Genomic DNA, 21,482 nt, shown 5'->3' on the forward strand with positions numbered 1-21,482 from the left:
TGGCAGCAGCACATCTCAGAAACAGGGTCATGCTTCCCACTCTGTAGACTTTGGGAGAGGAATGCTGTCCCATTCTTGTCTCATAGAGATATTTTTCACTTTATGATGCTCCACCAGCTGGTAACAGCAAGGACTCTTCTACTATGAAGGCTTTCCATGAAACACATGCCATCTGGATGGGAGTATATGCTGCTCTAAAACTGCCAACTCCAGAGGCACTGATGCACTGCCACACCATCAGAAACGCAGGTTTTTGAACTGAGCACTGACAGCAAGTCGGATAGTCTAGAAGACGCAGTGTCCATGTTTTCCGATTTCAAATTAAAATTTCTTCACTTTGCTTCAGTCCATTTTAAATGAGCTTTGGTCCAGAGATGGTGGCACTGTGGTGTGTGTGGACAACACAGTGAGCTGTGTTCACAGACAGTGATGTCTGGAAGTGTTCCTAAGCCCACGCACTGATTTCATAACAGGATCGTGTCTGCTTGAGGACCTGAAGATCAGCTGCATCTAATGTTGATTTTCAGCCTGGTCCCTCATGCAGAGATTTCTCCAGATTCTCTGAATCTTCTGAGCTTATGACTTTGGATGATGAGATATTCACAGTCTTTGCAACTATTTGTTGAGGAACATTATTCTGAAATTGCTCTACAATGTTGTTGAAGCACTTTTTTGCAGATCTCTCTCTCAGATGTTCTCTTTTTCCCCCCAGTCCTGTTACTGACCTGTCATCAGTTTGTCTAATTACGTATAAAATGTTTCTTTTTTGTGTCACTTACTTTTTCAGCCTTTTGCCGCCCCATCCCACCTTCTTTGAAACATGCTGCTGCCATCAAATTCAAACTGATTGTTTTTACATGGTAGTACAAATATCATGAGTGTGAGTCTACCTTTACATGGCACACTCAGCAGGCACTGATTGAACCTTTCAGTTCACACAAAGCTTCAGTTCAGCCTACCTCACTCTTTTACCATGATTTCATGACAGCAGCTACACCCATTAAAAGCAAGTATTCCATGACTTTCATATTTGTAGATATGTACATGAACTCACATTTTCTTTTGATTGTACAATGGTACACATCATATAGCAAAGACATTAAAGTGAAGTCCCACATTCCACCTGCTTCAAACGAGATGCTTCCACTGAATAACTAGAATGGTTCCATTGGAAATGGAAGAAAACACAAGCTGGTTCACGAGTTAACATCAAGGGTCTAATCATTTTAAACAGAACCAGTTAAAGAGCCAGAGCTAATTTAATATAAAAGAGTCAGTGAGACCCCGAAGACCAGCCATCGTCACCTTACCTTATATTCAAAGTTCTTACTTCCAGTTAAAGGATTACTGATGTGTCCCAAAAGTGCATCCTGTTCATCTGGACATTTTCAGTGGGAGAAATGTTTCGTCACTCATCCAGGTGACTTCTTCAGTCTCAGCTGACTGCAGGTTTCCCCAATCTTATATACAGTACATTTGCACAATGAGTGAAACTAGCACCACTGAAGGAACAGTGGGCTGGGAGGTCAGTTCCTGGATCATTAATATGCAAATTGTCATGACCACCGATCAATGGCCATGAGTCCCATTCACAGAGAGTTGGGGAATGGCATGCATCGAGACATTATTGACGTGCGTTTTGCAGTTTTCCTATGCATTTTGGTCTTTTGTCCATGGAAACCATGTGGGTGTAGCATAATGTGAGGGTACACACCTTTAAAGGATATTTAGATCTAATGTGTGTTTCTGTATCATTTAGTATCAAGTTATTGGCAAAATCTAAAATTGACAAATCTACTAGCGTGAATCACAACACTTCATATACAAGCACAGTGCTCCATGTATTTGCTTTGTTCAAATGTACAATCATGTGTAAAGAAAACAGAACATTTAGAAGACTTATTTTGTTCATTTGTTGCATTTTGGAACATAATTAGTTACATACACAACACTAAAATAACAGTTTGCACACTGCCAGCCTGTTACACACAGAAACTATGACGTATTGAGCATGGTCTGCTGCAGAAAACTGGATTATCTTTTTCAGACAGCTGGCTAAAACTATGCTGTCTCAAGCTAATAGACTGTAAACCTAAGCTGCCCGCTGGAAGCTCAGCTTCAACAGCAGTTTCCTGTCTGACTGCCGCCCCCTGACTCATCCACCAGTGGCTGTACTGACGGATGAGAGTGCATTGTACCATGATGTGCTTACAGTTAAGCATATTCCATATAAAGTAGTCTCACACATACACAAGCATGCATCATTACAACCAGTAACATGTGATTTAAGATGGTGCTGCATTGTATCTTATGTGATAAAAAGCAGGTTTGCTCAAAATGTCAGACTTTTTGTGGTGTAATAAAATAGCAAATCTGGAGCTCCACAGTGTGCCAGCTGTTAATTTGTTATCCATTCATCTTTGGCCCAGAACCTGCCCTAATTCTTGTGTGGATGTGTGTAGATTTTTGTAGTTATGCATATAAACTTACCTCAAATGTTAGCAAAATAGGCGTGTCACAGCTACCCATGTCAAATAAAAATGAAAGTCAGTTTCTGAGTTTGAAAAATTGAATGATGCAGTCAAAATAATGTCGTCCTCACAATGTGAAAACCTAAAAAGAAGAATATCTGCAAACATGAGGGTATTGTTCTAAAATGCATTTGTGAATAACAGTAGTGATAAATCTGAAGGTGGTAGAAGCTTTACTGACCACTTTGAACAGGTTTCTTCTCCGCCTGGAGAATGGATCTCAGTTCTGATAGTCTCATGGAGATACATATTAATATGGAGTATCTGTCAATAACATAATTTAGCAAGAAACATTTATCAGTAGAGTTTAAGTATCTTAAGTATCTGCAGGTGGAGCCGTCGTCCTGCTTAAACCATGTTTTGTTTTTTACTCTCCCAATAAGCTACGACATCTTTCATTAAAAATTGCTACTTTATTGCTACTAAATTATCCACATGTCAGGAGGAAATCTCAGCAGACTGCCACTCTCCAGGGCTAAAGTGTGTTTTAATCGATTGCCAAGGTAACATCCAAAAAAAGCAAAAATGCATCACTGTACATAGACACATGTAGCGCACACTAAAATGACAAGGTCTGCAATCAGTTTTATTATATACACAGATAGCTGTCCATATCTCTGATTTAAAATATCTATATATTCATTTTACCAGCTGCTTTTATTACCCACACAGGATAAGAATATTACCCAAAGCATTGGCAGAGCTCTTCTACTGTTCAGAGAGGCAGATATCAAGTTCCCTGTGGAGCTTTTCATTCTTTGCAGCGTTGAATGACGTGTTTTCTACGATGTATATGTGTGTGCTCCAAAGCCATGGTCGAAGGACAGCATATTCAGAAGAAATTGTGCGTTTTGTCATGATGCAGCCATGGTTTATTGTGATGATGATTCATTTATGTCTAATGTACAATTTGGTGTCTTAAATGTGTGATGAAAAAACTAAGAAATAAAAGTCATCTGCAAGCCATAATGTGGTCTGCTTTTCCATCTCTATTGTGGAATACAAATACAAATACTGCTACCAATACAAAGCGAGAACGATCAGATGACCCCTGTGAGTCAGCACTTGTGCAATGGTGGGAAAAAGGAACTCCCTTTTTAACAGGAGGAAACCTCCAGAAAGACCGGGCTCTGGGAAGGGCAGTCATGAGCCAGCACCAGTTGTGGGGTAAAGAGGTGCGTAGTGAAAGGATAAGATTGGATTGATAAAGAATTTGGAGAAGATGTTTTATTAATTGTGCTTTGTAAGAAAGAATTGTTTCATGTTTGTAACATTTTTACCTTCAGATATTCATAAATCAAAGACTATGTGTCACAATTATCCTCTTTTTTCCTGTTCTGAGGCAATTCACAGACAATTTCAAAGACAAGGATGGAGCGCTTCTGTTCAGCCAGGCAGGGAGCCAGTTCTGCTGTAGCGCCTTTGAATCTGGCCTCAAATTTACATAGTGAGAGCTGAAAAAAGGATCTGTAACTGCATCTACTGACACATGGCTCCAGCATAGGAAGCGCTGGATTCCTGGTGCTGGGGCAGGCCAGCTGGGCCCAAGACCAGTCTTTGTTTACTGGAAATGAGTACAATGGATTCAGGAAGGCCCACCAGCAGTGGCTGTTGGAAGAAGTATGAAATTGATGTTTCTGCTACATTTGGGATCTGAGTGATCGATGAAAACAACAAGATGAGATAAAAGTAGTAAAGTAATCTTCAGCTTTTATTTAACACTATTTATATACAAATAGAATAATCCATGGACCTTTTGTCTCCCCCCACTCGTGAGAAAATAGCTGCTAAATAATCCACTGTGTTCACTAACCACCAGTGGTGATTTATAAGACCTGGACATTCAAATTTGAAACATAATGGGTCAAAAAGAAGAAAAAGGCAAAAGATTTGGCTCAGACACACAAATATGTTGGAAAGTCTTCCTAAGTAACCCCTGACAAAACAGCACATCAAGCTGATGCAGATATGACATCAAAACGAACTTGCAACAGCTTCAATTACCAGCTGTTCGTCCATCTTCTTCTACTTAACCATTTCAGGGTCACAGTGGGCAAGAGCCTAACCAAGGTGTAAGGTTTTGCAAGGAGAAATGAGAGACAGACAACTATTCACACGTATGGGCAATTTAGATTCACCAAACTTAACCCCAATAACTGCATGTCTTTAAACTGTGGAAGGAAGCCAGAGTACCCAGAGAGAACCCACGCAGACATGACGTGAAAGGACAGGCTCCAGCCAGATGCTGGATTTAAACCCAGGTGCTAACCACCCAACCACTGTGCTGCACATTTACCAAAATATTTGTCAAACTGTTTGCTTTTTCTATAATCTTGAACCATTTAAACGTTTTTTACAAATGAAGATTACAGATAAACTGTGATTGTGACTTAATGATATATTTCAGTTACTTTAGAAAAAGAAATGTTGTTTAATGAAAATTACTCTACAGCCAATGAGCTCCATGCAAACGCATGGGTTGGACGCAGGTTCCGCCAGAAGACAAGCTAATAAATGATGCCGTACTTCAGGCATGAACATTCTAATAATCCAGTCATTTAGACACAAATCACGACTTTGCTGTAGCAGACTGGTTTTGGTTACTGTTTTCCTGATGTACCCGATGATCACACAAATGAAAGGACAAACACTGGTGAATGTGAAAGACCAAATTCTTGATGAAGTCTTTCACTTTCAGTGTCAACTAAATAAAGAACTTGAATATGAAATACAGAAATAATACCCATAATACAGTGTAAACTTGGTTTCAGAGAGCAAACTTAACCCAAGCACTTTACACTGGTGCTGATGACTGAGACGTTTGCAGAGTTTTGTTTCTCTGGCGACAGCAGAGGACGGTCACCGTGACGATGACGATGAGGACTGTTAACATGATGAAGCCTACACCAACCCATGCTCCAACACTCAAATCTGCAGAAAGAACGAGGGTCACTGTTAAATAGACTGGTTCTACCTGAGCACTCAAAGTGCTTTATACAACATGCCTCATTCACACACAGACACACACACACACACACACACACACACACACACACACACACACACACACACACACAGAGAGAGAGAGAGAGAGAGAGAGAGAGAGAGAGAGGGGGAGATCATTACAGTTTTTTACAGACGCTAGGACACATGTCCCAATACTTAGGTCACTTTTGCAAAACTCTTCACACAATCCTCCTAACTGACCCTCAGCCTGGCAAAGCAGTTCATTTCACATTCAAAATGCACTACAACTACCAAAACACTTCATTCACTAGCAAAGGTTGACAGCCGACAAACACACTTTGTCATCCACAAAACAATGACCTGAAAAACACTAACAACATGTAGCATTACACAGTGTTTTCCTGTGTGAAACAAGGACACATCTCTGTTTATAATTTCAATATATGTTACTGGAATGAATCAGACATCATGCAGAATTCGTTACAGTTTTTTACAGACGCTAGGACACATTTCCCAATACTTAGGTCACGTTTGCAAAACTCCTCACACAGTGAGCACAACAGAAGTCTATGTGGGCTAAACTGAGGACCAGTTATCATTGTCTTGGCTCAAAATGCATTCAATGACTACATCTCTCAAATTTCATGAATCATCTTCTCACTCAGACACAACAACTGCCAAAAAGCTTTGTACGGACAGGACATTTTGCATGTGCTTACATACTGTTTTCAAAACTGTTACAGTTTTTTCTGAATGCTTAAACCCTAACTGTGATTCCTGTAGCACAATCTCTAAAACTATTCAGACTTATAGCAAAACCACTCACTGAGTTTGCAAAACTAAAAGCACAAAAACTGCTTTGCACTCAGTTTGCAATTTTGTAACACACACTTTGCAAAACTGTAGGCACAATTCACTGCACAACACTCAATTACCAAATTTCCAACACACTCCTAGCAAAAGTATACACATGTATGGCTATCATTAACACTAATCTGCCAACTGTCTGGCACACTTTCACATGTGAAAACTGTTTTAGATAATTAGTCCACTTTGCAGTCAGCCTAAGCACTATAATACAGGTAAGCTGTGTGTGCGGAGTACAATGGAGGCAGCAGGAAGAGTGAGAAGTAGAGGAGGCCGAGGAAGAGGATGTGGAGGTGAAGAAGTAGGATGAAGAGGACGACAAGGAGGAGCAAGAGGAAGACGAGGAGGGGGGATAGGAAGATGAGGAGGGGGGAGAGGCAGATGAGGAGGGGGGATAGGAAGATGAGGAGGGGGGAGAGGCAGATGAGGAGGGGGGAGAGGAAGGGTAAGAAGAGTAAGAAAGAGAATTGCTGATGACATCAGAGCTACAATAGTGGACCATGTAATCAACCGTGGAATGACCCTGAGGGTAGCTGGCCAACGGGTCCAGCCTAACTCGAGCCGCTACACTGTAGCAAGCACCATAGGGACATCTTGAAATGAGAATCGGTGAGTACAGTCACTTTGCACAAAGATCTGTAGCACTGCCATATGCCAATGAGAAACACACCAATACCATTGCTGTAAAAATACTGAAATTGTTACTTTACAGAATTGCTAGATGACCAGATGCTGGGGCAGAGGAAGCATGTTCACTGCAGACCAAGTAACCCATATAGTCATTATGGCGATTGCAAATAATCCTATACTTGGAAATAAACACTTGTGTTTGTTTTGATGTGTTTGAATAAACACCAGTACTTGAAGTTTGGATCCCTCTATGCTTACGGATCTATGACAGAAGTATGAGCTCAAACTGACATAGCCTACCTTGTGCACAGAGAAAGCAAAAGCCAGATGTGTTTTGTATTCATACCATCAGTGTGCAGTTGGCGCATTGTGTGCTTAGTAGATGATGGCTTGTGTGTACTGTTTGATACGGAAACACCATTTTTACGAAGGTGTGAAGAGTTAATCTAGCTGTGTTTGCTTTTGCAAGAGAACTACAATGTTTTGATGATTGGGTGACAGGTTTTCTTATTTGTGTGAAGAGTTTTGCAAAATTAGCCAATAGTTACAAAAAATGTGCTTAAGCTATCAGAAAAAACTGTAAACTCATGGTCAAAACAATAACACAATGCAAAACTTGAAAAGACAGCAAAATCCAACGGCAATATTTTATTGAAACATATTTTAAATCTAAAAATGCAGTTTAACCAGCCACAGCTGATTCTCATTGTAGATGAACATCTACACAGGTGTTACTCCTCCAATTTTTCAACTCCTTCAATTCTGGCAGCCAGAAGATTCTTTCCTAGGTGTGTTGCCCAAGATGACATAAGATCTGATGTGGATGAGAACCTGTGGCCAAATGGAGGAGACCGAGTAGATTAGCATTACTATTGTATGTGTATCAGTGGATGGTGTGTATACAAATTCTTGTATTTTGGGATTACTTAGTGCAAAAAAATAAAAATACATAAACAAATATTAACGAATTCTGCATGATGTCTGATTCATTCCAGTAACATATATTGAAATTATAAACAGAGATGTGTCCTTGTTTTACACAAGAAAACACTGTGTAATGCTACATGTTGTTAGTGTTTTTTAGGTCATTGTTTTGTGGGTGACAAAGTGTGTTTGTCGGCTGTCAACCTTTGCTAGTGTTCTGGAAGAATGAGTTTATTTGAGACCTGAATGAAGTGTTTTGGTAGTTGTAGTGCATTTTGAATGTGAAATGAACTGCTTTGCCAAGCTGAAGGTCAGTTAGAAGAAATGTGTGAAGAGTTTTGCAAAAGTGACCTAAGTATTGAGAAATGTGTCCTAGCGGCTGTAAAAAACTGTAATATTTGTTTATGTATTTTTATTTTTTTGCACTAAGTAATCCCAAAATACAAGAATTTGTATACACACCATCCACTGATACACATACAATAGTAATGCTAATCTACTCGGTCTCCTCCATTTGGCCACAGGTTCTCATCCACATCAGATCTTATGTCATCTAGGGCAACACACCTAGGAAAGAATCTTCTGGCTGCCAGAATTGAAGGAGTTGAAAAATTGAAGGAGTAACACCTGTGTAGATGTTCATCTACAATGAGAATCAGCTGTGGCTGGTTAAACTGCATTTTTAGATTTAAAATATGTTTCAATAAAATATTGCTGTTGGATTTTGCTGTCTTTTTAAGTTTTGCATTGTGTTATTGTTTTGGCCATAAGTTTAACAGTTTTGAAAACAGTATGTAAGCACATGCAAAATGTCCTGTCCGTACAAAGATTTTTGGCAGTTGTTGTGTCTGAGTGAGAAGATAATTCATGAAATTTGAGAGATGTAGTCATTGAATGCATTTTGTGCCAAAACAATGATAACTGGTCCTCAGTTTAGCCCACATAGACTTCTGTTGTGCTCACTGTGTGAGGAGTTTTGCAAACGTGACCTAAGTATTGAGAAATGTGTCCTAGCGTCTGTAAAAAACTGTAAATCACATCCTGTCAGCCAGTCCCTTATGTCTGAGAAAGTTGTCACAGTGGATGACTCCACATATTTGGCACAGATGTTCAGTGCCCTCCTATTTATACAGCACTCGGAGTACACTAGCTTATGACCCACTGAGGCTGGGTGTGCCTCCTCCTAATCGTGAGCTGTTGATTTTTCACATAAGGCTCCAAGTGTTAACCACGATACTATGAAGCCAATGGAATCAAATCAAATCTGACAAAATACCAAATTAAGGTGTCTTAATTTCCAGCAGGGGGCAGCACTCTCCCTCTAATGCTGATATACACTGGTTGTTTATTACTCTGGTCTTGAGTACTTAAAGAGGAAGAAGCTGCAATTGAAACAACTAATAACAAATTTCAGTATGTATTCACCAAAGCTGAAATAGTTTACAGAGTTGCATGTAGAATATGTGTACCTTGCAGATTGTCCTGGGAACTTTCTGTGCACTGCTGCATGCTCCAGGATCCCTGCTGAGTGGCTTTGGGTCTGGATCTGATGAACGTTGCCACCATGAAGCAGTAACTCTCTCCTTTATCCAGCCCCGGTATCACTTTCATACTTGAGTTTGATATCTCATCTCTCTAAGGGGTAACAGCAGGACAGATTACTGTCATTCATCTGTAAACATTTAACCAACTAACCAAGCAGACATTTGGATGTTTGGGTCAAGTCTTCATTTGACTGATCGTAAGACCAGGCCCAGCAGAAAACAGCTAGCCTACACACACAAATGCCACATTGTTGTTCTTTATTTCAAATTCTTAGAGCTGCAGTTCTGGATTTTTAGAAGATGCCCAATTACATTGGTAATACTGACCAGTGTTGAATGAAACTAGCCATAGGCCCTAAATCTAAAGGCCCAGATGAACTTGTTACTAACTAACTAACTAACCCACCCACTGTGTGGGTGCCTATAGAATGGGCTGACCACACTAAGCAGAGAGGGACCCATAGTAAGGCCCATTGCTAGCCCATATTCTTCGTGTGAGCAAGCCTAACGTGGAGCACTAACAGAATTACATGAAAAAGGTGTAATTTTTTCAGTTTAACAACATAATTTGCAGCTCATTTCACTTTTAGCGTTAACATCAGATTACCTTTCCTGTGCTTCCAGACTTGTAGTAGCGGATCTTATAATTAAGATCTTTTTTGAAAATGTCTCTGATGCTGAGCTGCTTCCCACGATCATAAATGGAGGTTAAAGGATCAGTGATGTTCACTATTACTCTTCTGTCATCCAATGGCGCCACAGTGAAACTCACAGCACTGATGTTACCTGGGGACAGGACCAACCAACAGTTATGCTGAGACTGCCTGCAAAGGTTTATTCATGCGCTAAAAGTCAGTTCAGTTAGTTTACAACATCATTACTAGAGCGAGTGAGTTTTTGAGTGGATGGGTGCTCTACTAAACATTATTCAGAATGCCTGATTGGTGCAGGTATGGTAGCCTTGACATTATGGGCTCAGCCACAACAGGGATCAGGATGCATGGATGACCTGATCAGGTCCAGGCTTTGATTGACATTAAGCTGTGAAGGCTAAGGGTGTGTGTGTGTGTGTGTGTGTGTGTGTGTGTGTGTGTGTGTGTGTCATATATAACCTACTCTCTCTATAGGGATTGAACCTGGAAGATTGAGTGTGAGGGAGTTCATAGTCCATGTCCATGATTTCTGTTTGAACATCAGCAAAGTAGGCCCTGTGAAATAGGGACACAAAGAATACATATGCTTTGGAGGCACATTCATCTGCACTTATATAACACATTACGAGTCAAACGTTTGGACACACCTCCTCATTTAGTCATTTTTCTTTATTTTCATGACTATTTACATTGTAGATTCTCACTGAAGGCATCAAAACTATGAATGAACACATATAGAGTTATGTAGTAAACAACAAAGTGTGAAACAACTCAAAAAATGTATTTTAAATTCTTCAAAGTAGCCGCCCTTTGCCTTGATTACTGCTTCGCACACGCTTGTCATTCTGTCGATGAGCTTCGTAAGGTCGTCACCTGAAATGGTTTTCCAACAGGCTTGAAGGAGGAGATGATGAGAACTTGTTGACCTCATTCTGCCAACCTGATTTCTGCACAACACAACTGATGGTCCCAATCCCATAAAAACGGCAAGAAATTCCACAAATTACTCCTGACAAGTCACACCTGTGAAGCGAAACCATTTCAGGCGACTACATCATGAAGCTCACCGAGAGAAGGCCGAGGGTTTGCAGCTCTGTCAACAAAGCAAAAGGGTATTTATCAATGTTTTTTTTCTTGCTACATAATTCCATATATGTTGCTTCATATGATTTAATGTCTTCAATTTGTAAAGTAAAGATAAAGAAAAACAATTAAATGAGAAGGTGTGTCCAAACGTTTGACTGGTAGTGTACATATAACTTTTCTTGAGTAAAATCACAGAGCACAAATATTGCTGACAATAAGAAAAAAATCAAAAGTAAAAGTATAAAGTAAGCTCGATGTAAACCTACCAGATGTGTTTAAGGGTGATGGAAGTGTTCTTACCTATCCGAGGCCTTGAGGGACTGAGTCAGGTCACATTCTGATGCTGATATTTGGATACAATTAGGACTTTCTTCCCAGTCAGCATCTTCACTGCAAGTCACACGGCAGTTACTGACATGCGCTTATGAAAACAGTTTTTAAAACTCAATGGAAATGTTCCGCTTGACATGTCTGGATTGTGTTGTTTTTTGGCAAGCAAATATTTCCTCCTGTACACATAGTCATGATATATGCAAGCAATACATCGAGGTTAATTCACTTTTTCAGTTATTTATTTGAATCACTCTATCACTGTGACTGCCTGCCTGTAGGTGTGAACTCTTTCTTTAGGTTCTAGGTGTTCTTCCTCGATGACAGATGCAGGACACTTGAAATATTTAGTCTTCCCAGCTCATGAGGCTCTCTGGCTCTCCCTTGCCACCTTGACTTCCCATTGAACCCCATGAGTTGTATGATCTTGTTAAAGATGTTCATTAGAAACTAACATAGTGTTGTGTCAGTTTAGGACCAAAGCTGGGAAGGCTCGTAAAGAATTGACCAGGTAATCCACGGGACAACTGCTGCCTAAGCGGAAACCGTTAGCTGCCCCACATGTGTCAGGAGTATTGGAACGGCTGAGACGCATTTTCTCTCAAACTTAAATGTGCTGTGGGCCACTGCGGGCACTGTCATCTCATTGGAGGGCCACTTTAGTGTTCAAGTAGTACAAAAAACCCAAACAAACAAGAAAACACTCACAAACATTTCCATTTTTTTTTTAATTTCAAATATTGTATAACAAGGTAAAACTGCAAATGTTTTCCCCTCACTCTTAACTAACCGAAGCCTTTCATTGAACTACCAAATAGACACACTGGTACTCTCTCTCTCTTGCGTTATATTTCTTCATGTCAATATATGGGCCAGAAGTAGGGGTGACGTGGGCCACAAGTGGCTCTATGGCTTTCAAACCCCAAAACATACTGCGCCAACAATTGGTCCGCCCCAACGATCTGGTCCCACAGCTCAAACAGAGTAATCTAGTGTTCACCAAACCTGTTCAAAGGGCCACAGGCCCAGAAGCAACCTCCGACGGGCCCTGCCTGCGGCAGAAACGCAGAGTAAAACAAATAAACCACACAGCTGGCGAGATAATCTTTGAGAAGATTTCAGCTTTTTTTGAGGACAGTGGTAATGAAGCATGTCTGTATGCTTGTAAATGGGCTGGTTCTTATATAGCACTTTTCCACTCTCACTGAGCACTCAAAGCGCTTTACACAACTTGTGCATTCACCCAGTCACACAAGCACTTTATCTAAGGTTTTAGTGCTTGTATCACTCCGATGGATGCATCGGAGGGCAACATGGGGTTAATATCTTGCCCCAGGATATTTGGTATGTAGACTGGAGGAGCCTGGGATCGAACCACCACCCTTCTGGTGAGTAGATCATCATGGCTTCATCCATGGCAGGAAAAGTGAGTGGTTTGGCTGCTGCACCTCAAACCTTTATTGCATTGTGCAGCAGATGGTGTTGTGCGCAAAACTAAGCACAGAGCTCAAAACAACAATGGACAGTGTGATGGCTACAATTGATTAAAGCCTCCAGCACTGCTTATTCCACATGCTGCTCTCAGAAATGTCTGCTGAGCACCATGACCTGTTATTGCACAATGATGTCAGGTGGCTGTCCAAAGGCAGTGCACTGGAGTATTTCTGTGATCTCAAAGAGGAGAGCACAACTTTCCTCTGCAACAGCAGGCAAAAAAACAGCAGAAACACATTTGAACTGCATGAGGACAACAGCTTCATGGCCAGTGTCTGCTTTCTGAGCGACATATTCAAAACATGAATGACCTCAATGTGGGACTACAAGGCAGAGGCAAAACTGACACTGAGCTTGTGGAACAGATGCGTGCACTCCAAGCCAAGCCGAACCTTTCACCACCGACTTGAGCACAGGCCGGTTGCTGCATTTTCCAGGGCTCTGCAAAAGCATCTCATCTGCGGCACAAGTCATGGATGTGATGACTGATTTCAGAGAAGGTTGAAAGAGAAGTTTTCTGGTCGATTGGATGGACTTGCTCTACGCACAAAGGTGATGAGTTTTGCCAGAGACCCATTTAGTGTTTTAACAGAAGGGCCAAACAAAACAAATGTCAGGTTACTGTAGACTTGTGTACTGTTGATTTAAAACAAACCTGCATTCCCTCAGTGTGCAGCAGTAAATGTTGTATTCATATGTGTTACTGCTATGGGTTTGTGCACTGATAGCTTTGATAGGATTGATTGTTCTTTTTAAATTCTGTTAAATGCACTTTAAGATGTGTCCGGGTCACATAAGTATGAACTTTATTTTGAAAGGGAATTGTCCAAATATTTTTTATTTTTTTATTTCAAATGTGAATAAAAAAAGTGTTGCTACTAGCGCAGGCTCTCTTCAGCTATAGCTCATTTATATGATTTTTCATGTGCATGTGTGAAATGTCACAAGATTTAAAAGGGAAAAAATAATAAACAACTTTTTTTCAATACATTTGTGTTGGTTTGAAACTTATCGTGATCTGCTGCTGACTGGCTGCTAAACAATATCTGGCCCAGATATATTCCTTGGTTTTAAAATCTGGTCCAACTAACTTTATAGCCGTGGTGTACACTGTTGTGCCAGGAGGATTGCCGTGATTTACACACTGTGGGAAACCAAAAAACATCTGGATCCATTTCAGTTCGCATACCCGTCAAACTGCTTGACCGATAATGCATTTTCAACTGCCCTTCACTCAGTCCTCACACACCTGGACACGAGAGACTCATGTATCAGAATGCTGTTCATAGACTTCAGTTCAACATTCAACAGGATCATTCCACAGGAGCTCAGACGTGAACTGGATCAGCTGGGGATCAGCACCTCGCTCTGTAACTAGTTGCTGGATTTCCTGACAGGAAGAGGCGATCGTGGCTCAAGAGTTGGGTATTCGTCTTGTAATCGGAAGATTGCGCCAGCTCGGACAGTCTCGGTCATTGTGTCCTTGGGCAAGACACTTTACCCTACTTGCCTACTGGTGTTGGCCAGAGGGGCCGATGGTGCGATATGGCAGCCTCGCTTCTGTCAGTCTGCCCCAGGGCAGCTGTGGCTACAACTGTAGCTGCCTCCACCAGTGTGTGAATGTGAGAGTGAATGAATAGTGGCATTGTAAAGCGCTTCGAGGGTCTCAAAAGTGCTATATAAATGGAATCTATTATTATTATTATTATTATTATTATTATTAAGACAGCAGGCAGTACGGGTCAGCAGCAACACCTCCAGCATACGAATGCTGAATACGGGTAATGGAATACATCCAGCAACCAAGCTGCTCTCAGCGTCAAAGACTCCAACCTAAAGAAACACTTCAGTGTCTTCGATGTACTATTGCTGTGATTTATTACTATTAATGAAGGCTGCATTACAACCTGCTAGCTGCAAATAATCACGTGCAGCTCTGAAAGAAAACAGAAAGAAAACATATTACTAATAAAGAAATAATTTTCTATACAAGATCACTGCAAAAAGTGCAGCCTCACCTAATGTCCCCCCTACTGTTGCTCATTTTATATTAAGATTTAGAAATCTAGTTGGTGTTACTTTCAGAACTGCTCGTGATCACTTGCAGCTAGCAGGTTGTTAATGCTGTCCATCAAGTCTAACAGTCTGCAGTCTATGTGTCATGACCCCACGGTGTTCAGCAAACTGGACCTGCGAAACGCTTACCACCTGGTGAGGATCCGGGAGGGAGATGAGTGGAAGACCGCTTTCAACACTCATATCGGACACTATGAGTATCTCGTCATGCCCTTTGGCTTAACCAATGCGCCCGCGGTCTTCCAGGCCCTTGTTAACGATGTTCTGAGGGATTTTATTAATCGATGTGCTTTTGTGTACCTTGATGATATTCTCATTTTCTCTAAGTCCCAGGCGGAGCACGAGAGTCACGTGAGGCAGAACCGGTTGTTCGTGAAAGCGGAGAAATGTGAATTTCACGTTGACACGGTGGCCTTCCTTGGCTATATCATCTCTCAGGGGGATCTCAAACCTGACCCCGAGAAGGTCCGGGCCGTGGTGGACTGGCCTCAACCGCCGAACCGCCAGCAACTCCGACGGTTCCTAGGATTCGCCAACTTCCACCGACGCTTCATAAAGGACTACAGTAAGATCGCCTCACCTCTCACTGCGCTTACCTCTCCCAAAGTTCCTTTTCAGTGGGACCTCTCTGCTCAGGAGGCCTTTTCCCTACTAAAGGAGAAGTTCACTACCGCCCCCATCCTCCGTCAGCCCAACCTCAGGCAACCGTTCGTGGTGGAGGTGGATGCTTCGGACTCTGGAGTGGGAGCAGTTCTGTCTCAACGATTTGAAGGTACGCTCCATCCCTGTGCATTCTTTTCTCGTCGTCTCTCACCCGCAGAACAGAACTACGGCATCGGTGATCGGGAGCTGCTAGCGGTCAAACTGGCCCTGGAGGAGTGGAGGCACTGGCTTGAGGGCGCGGAACACCCGTTCATCGTGTGGACCGACCATAAGAACCTTGAGTACATCCGGTCCGCCAAACGCCTAAATTCACGACAAGCCAGGTGGGCCCTCTTCTTCACAAGATTCAATTTCACCATCACTTACAGACCAGGGTCGCGCAACGTGAAGCCCGATGCACTCTCCCGTCAGTTTTCCAGTACGGAAGGAGACTCCGATCCAGAACCGATTCTTCCAGCTACCTGTGTTATTGGAGCTGTCACATGGGAGATCGAAGCTCTCGTGCGCGAGGCCCAGGATACTGACCCCGACCCAGGGACGGGCCCCCTGGTCGGTTGTTTGTCCCTGCTGCTGTCTGACCTCAGGTACTCCACTGGAGCCCGCCGCACCATCACCTTCCTCCAGCGGTTTTTCTGGTGGCCCACCTTGGACAAGGACGCCAGGGAGTACGTTATGGCGTGCGCCACGTGTGCCCGGAACAAACGTCCCAACCGACCACCCGCCGGGCTTCTTCAACCACTCCCCACGCCAGGACGGCCATGGTCTCACATAGCGCTGGACTTCGTTACGGGGCTCCCACCGTCATCCGGTAACACCACCATCCTCACTATTGTTGACCGTTTTTCTAAGTCGGCTCATTTCATTGCCCTCCCCAAGCTCCCTACAGCCCTGGAGACCGCCCAGCTGCTCACCACCCACGTCTTCCGGCTTCATGGCATTCCGATGGACATCGTTTCCGACCGGGGACCCCAATTTACCTCTCGGGTTTGGAAGGAGTTCTGCATGCAGATCGGCGCCGCGGTCAGTCTCTCTTCGGGCTTCCACCCTCAGAGCAATGGACAGGCCGAGCGTACCAACCAAGAGCTCGAAGCGGCACTCCGCTGTGTCGTCTCTCTCAACCAGGCCACTTGGAGCGAGCAGCTCCCCTGGATTGAGTACGCCCACAACTGCCTGACCTCTTCAGCCACTGGACTGTCGCCGTTCGAAGCCTCATTGGGCTACCAACCACCCCTGTTCCCGGCCATGGAGGGTGAGCATGCCGTCCCATCAGTACAACATCATTTCCGCAGGTGCCGCCGGGCCTGGCGGTCCACCCGAGCCGCTCTGCTGCGGACGGCGGAGCGCAATAAAGAGATCGCTGACCGCCACCGGATCCCTGCGCCTGCCTATACAGTTGGGCAACAGGTATGGCTCTCCTCACGCTTTGTTCCCCTTCGTGCAGAGTCGAAGAAACTTTCCCCGGCTTTCATCGGTCCGTTCGAGATTGAGGCCCTGGTCAATCCGGTATCCGTCCGTCTGAAGCTGCCTCGCAATATGCGTATCCATAATGTTTTCCATGTCTCCCAGGTCAAGCCCGTGCTCTCCAGCCCGTTGTGCCCTCCTTCCGGGCCCCCTCCGCCCGCCCGGCTCATGGATGGGCAGGAAGTGTTTAACATCACCCGCGTTATGGACTCTCGGCGGCGGGGGCGGGGCGTCCAGTACCTGGTGGACTGGGAGGGCTACGGGCCAGAGGAACGTTCCTGGGTGCCCCGGTCGGCGGTTCTGGCTCCTGGTCTGCTCCGCGAGTTTCACCGGCGGCATCCGGGTAAGCCGGGTGGGTCGCCGAGGGGCTCCCGTTGAGGGGGGGGTACTGTCATGACCCTGTGCCTTCTCGGCTGACTCTGTATGGCTACAAGTGTTTTTGTTGTGCTGCATCTCTCTCTCTCCCCTGCACTGCGCTCTACCGGGGCGGAGTCATGACGGCTCCAGCCCCTGGCTCGGACACCTGCAAGCAATCATCTCACTCACTTCTTAAGGCGGCTGCTGAGAGTGCTTCCTCGCTGGATTATCGTGTAACACTCGTCAGTGTCATCACCTATCTGAGCCTTTTTCTGAGTTTCTGTCGTGCCACTACTTACCTGCCTTTCCTCTCTGTGCCAGGATTCTCGCCAGCCTGAGGACCGCCGTTGGTGAGCTAAAGCCGGAGTCCGAGCTACCTGAGCTTCAGTGGATTTTGTACATAGCCCTCTTCTTCCCGTGCCTGTGCTTCCCGGAGACCCTCTTCCTGTGCCCCCTCACCTGTATATATTCGCACCTGGTGTCTGTGTGTGTAAATAAAACGTGAACTTTAGTGACGGTCTGACTCCGAGTCCCTCCTGAGCCTGACACTATGAACTAACCAATGGTAGCTCGGTGGCGAGTAGCCTTCAAATTTAAATTCAAAATGTATTTGTGTAGCACATTTAAACTGGGTTGACCGAAGTGCTTCACAATCGGCTAAAAACAAGAGAAAACAACAGAGAAACACAGATAAACAAGAAGACAGTGAATTAACAATACAAACATAAAACAGGCCTGATGGTACTCATACTGAACTCAAATTAAAAGCCAAAGTAAAGACGTGAGTTTTAAGACGCAATTTAAAAGACTGAATAGACTCTACAGTACGAATCTCCTCTGGCAGATTCTTCCAGAGTCTGGGCGCTGCTGCTGCGAAGGCCCGATCTCAAACGAGCCCTCGGTTGTGCTAAGAGCATCTGGCTAGATGATCTCAGTGCTCTTTTGGGGTCATACATGTTGAGGAGTTTGTTTAAATAACTAGGCGCCATATTATTTAAAACTTTAAAAGTAAGTACTCTTAAAATCAACACGATATTTTACAGGGAGCCAGTGTACATCTGCTGAAACTGGAGTGATGTGTTCATACATTCTAACAGCTGTTAAAAGACGTTCAGTAATAGTAATAAATCACAGAGCAGTAGGATAAATAGCACGAGAATATATCAAATAATCACACTGAGTAACTTAACAGAATACATTACAAACTACATTTTGGGTCAATGTACTCTGTAATCTGTAGTGGAATTTTAAAAGTAACCTTCCCAACACTGCTCCCCAAGGATGTGTTGAGCCCACTTCTCTTCACTCTGCTGACCCACGACTGCACATCATCACACAGCCTCTTCATCTAATTTGCAGACAACACAACTGTGGTAGGTCACATCAGCGACAACGATGAGACCTACTACCGGCGTTAGGTTACTAAAAGAGTTAATAGTGGTTTCCCTGAATGTGGAGAAGACTAAGGAGATCATCGTAGACTTCAGGAGAGCTCACACCATGTATGCTCCACTAACCATCAATGGTGCTGCTGTGGAGAGGGCAAGCAGCACCAAGTTCCTGGGTGTGCACATCTCAGAAGGTCTCTCTTGGTCAAAGAAAACAGCCTCACTGGTCGTTTAAGCCCAACAACAACTCTACTTCCTCCACAAACTGAGGAGGAAGAGCCTCAAAATACCCGAAGTTTAAAGGCATCTTTGAGGTTCAAAATGTGTGTGTGTGTGTGTGTGTGTGTGTGTGTGTGTGTGTGTGTGTGTGTGTCTCACCGTGAGAACCTGACAGTGTATGTGTAGTCAGAGGACGTCACACTCCAGCGAAGATGTGTGGTGAAGTCCAGAGACACCCAGTGGACGTCTTGTGCTCTGGGGACTGAGTTCACATCTGTGAATAAAATAAAACATCGTCAGTATTTTCCAGTTTTCCATGACTCCTGCTTCCTGTTTTCGTTGGGTTTTTGTGTTTGTTTTTATTTTACAATAACTGAATTGAATGAAGGATCTTAATGAACCATTTATTTAAGCTGGAGAAAATGATGACAACTCCCTCAACATCTTCATACTCGTAATCAGAACCAAATTAAAGTCTGCGAGTCAGCAAAGGTGGGCACAGGTCCAAAATGAGAGTTTTACATAACAGAAAGTTATACATTTTATAAAATCATAAAGCGAATGCATCTGTTAAAAACTGTAGTGGAAGATTTTGTTTAGTTCAGCATATTTAGAAAATCCCCACATCTGTGCACCGTCATGGAATGCTTAATGAGTACTCCATTACTAATATGTTTTATTCACAGACGCCTTTCAAAACACTCAAGTTTACAATACAAGCAATTCAATTACAAGTCACAGTATGGATCAAATAAAAGTTGGAAGATGTCGTAGAATTAAAAGTCAGTACAACAGAGTTTTCAGACTGAGAGCGAATCAATATTTCAAACATGGTGGTGGGAGAGCTAAAGATGAGGGGAAAATCGGTTCAAGGCTCTGAAGCCCAGAGGGGGTCCGATGAGCAGATGGCATAATGACAGTAAGCGAGAAGGAGGATCTCAGAGTACAGGAAGGAGAGGTGATGCGATGAATATCACATTATTACACAACGGTACGTGTTCCTACCAGACGAAGCTCAGTTTGTCACTGTTTAATTTAAGAAAATTAGCAAACAACCAATATTTAATTTTGCATAAGCAGTCAGTGAGAGCAAAACTTGATGGAAAGCTAGATGCCATCAGAGTAAGAATAAAAATGCAAAAGCAGTTTTCTTTCAAATGTGACCAGAAACCCACGGGACCATCCCACTGCTATTTTCTAAATATTCTAAATTTCTTTCAGAAGAAGAAGGTACAGGTCTATACAGGCCAGAACATCCAGACTGGCCAACAGCCTGTATCCACAGGCTGTGAGGCTCCTGAACTCTCTGCCCCCCTCTCACGGACAATAACCATATCCAACTTCTTAATAGCAATGAACTGGTCTGCATTGGTGCATCATATCTTTATTCTCTTCCCCCTCCTGCCCCCCCCCCCCCCCCTCTTTCTTAAATAGATAACTATCATATCTGATATCATATCTCACAGTACAATAATATTGAATGGGTTGCATTGTTGTATTTTGTCATGTTTCTCAGGTCTTTGTCTGAATTTCTACGAACATTATTGCTAAGGATTGTCTTATTGCATTGGAGTCACACTGGGTTAAATATGTACACTTGGGTTTTAAGGGGTATTTATTATTTTCTTCTCTTTTTTTGGGTTGTATGGAAGCCCCAAACGCAATTTCATTGTTCTTGACAATGACAATAAATAAATAAATACTAAATACTAAATTCTCTGCAATATTTCAGAACATCTGTAATTGTTGGACATTTTACTGCATCATAATACCAAGCATGAAACTTTAAGTCCTGTGTAAGATGCTTAACTCTTCTGTCTGTGTTCTCTATCAGATGAAGTAGAGCCTGCTGTGTTGTAAGGACTAAACTTTGATATGTGATATGCTAAAACTGAAACGAGACATGACACTGGTGTCTAGGTAAAATGTCTAACACCAGTCGCCTCTGTCTGTCTGTCTGCCGATCATGTGCTGTGTGTTTTACCTGCAGTGGTTATGCCGAAGGCAGACAGAGAGAGTCCCAGCCAAAGCAGAGTTTTTACAGTTGCCATGTTAGTACCAGCGTGTCCTTTCTCTGTCCTGATCTGTCCTGATCTGTTAGCTGAAGAGAGCAGAAGGAGCTGAAAAGGATTGGTGCCGCTTCCGTTCAGCTGCACACACAAGGGTAATGGGGTGGGGTATGCTGATCCTTCCCACATGTTTGCCTCAACATTGGGGAATGGGGGAGGAGATGTTCTGAAACAATTTGCTCAATCCGAACTGTTTTCCTTCTTATTCATCCCCTTTACGACG

At 43.2% G+C, this 21,482-nt stretch overlaps 1 protein-coding gene across 1 annotated transcript; it reads right to left on the reverse strand.

Moving 5' to 3' along the window:
- Positions 1–4,286: 4,286 nt before the first annotated feature.
- LOC146614186 (tissue factor-like) lies at positions 4,287–21,274 on the reverse strand. The gene is made up of 7 exons (XM_085377618.1): positions 21,175–21,274; positions 19,350–19,464; positions 11,503–11,592; positions 10,580–10,671; positions 10,071–10,249; positions 9,389–9,554; positions 4,287–5,462 (listed from the first exon to the last, which is right to left on the reverse strand). Exons 1-7 carry the CDS (start codon positions 21,239–21,241, stop codon positions 5,326–5,328), a joined length of 846 nt encoding a protein of 281 aa, XP_085233744.1. The 5' UTR covers positions 21,242–21,274; the 3' UTR covers positions 4,287–5,325.
- Between the last annotated feature and the right edge of the window lie 208 nt (positions 21,275–21,482).

This window comes from Diplotaxodon limnothrissa, linkage group LG18 (genome assembly GCF_057381915.1).
Source record: "Diplotaxodon limnothrissa isolate DT_005_m linkage group LG18, D_limnothrissa_male_GT1.1, whole genome shotgun sequence".
NCBI classification, from domain to species: domain Eukaryota; kingdom Metazoa; phylum Chordata; class Actinopteri; order Cichliformes; family Cichlidae; genus Diplotaxodon; species Diplotaxodon limnothrissa.

What these genes read in the sequence shown, in the direction of transcription:
- LOC146614186 (XM_085377618.1), bottom strand. Translation starts at nt 21,241, where the DNA reads ATGGCAACTGTAAAAACTCTGCTTTGGCTGGGACTCTCTCTGTCTGCC. An exon ending in TACACTGTCAGGTTCTCACG is followed by an intron (nt 11,593 to 19,349) that starts GTGAGACACACA and finishes TGTGACTTGCAG; the next exon opens with TGAAGATGCTGACTGGGAAG. An exon ending in AGTCTGGAAGCACAGGAAAG is followed by an intron (nt 9,555 to 10,070) that starts GTAATCTGATGT and finishes GTTACCCCTTAG; the next exon opens with AGAGATGAGATATCAAACTC.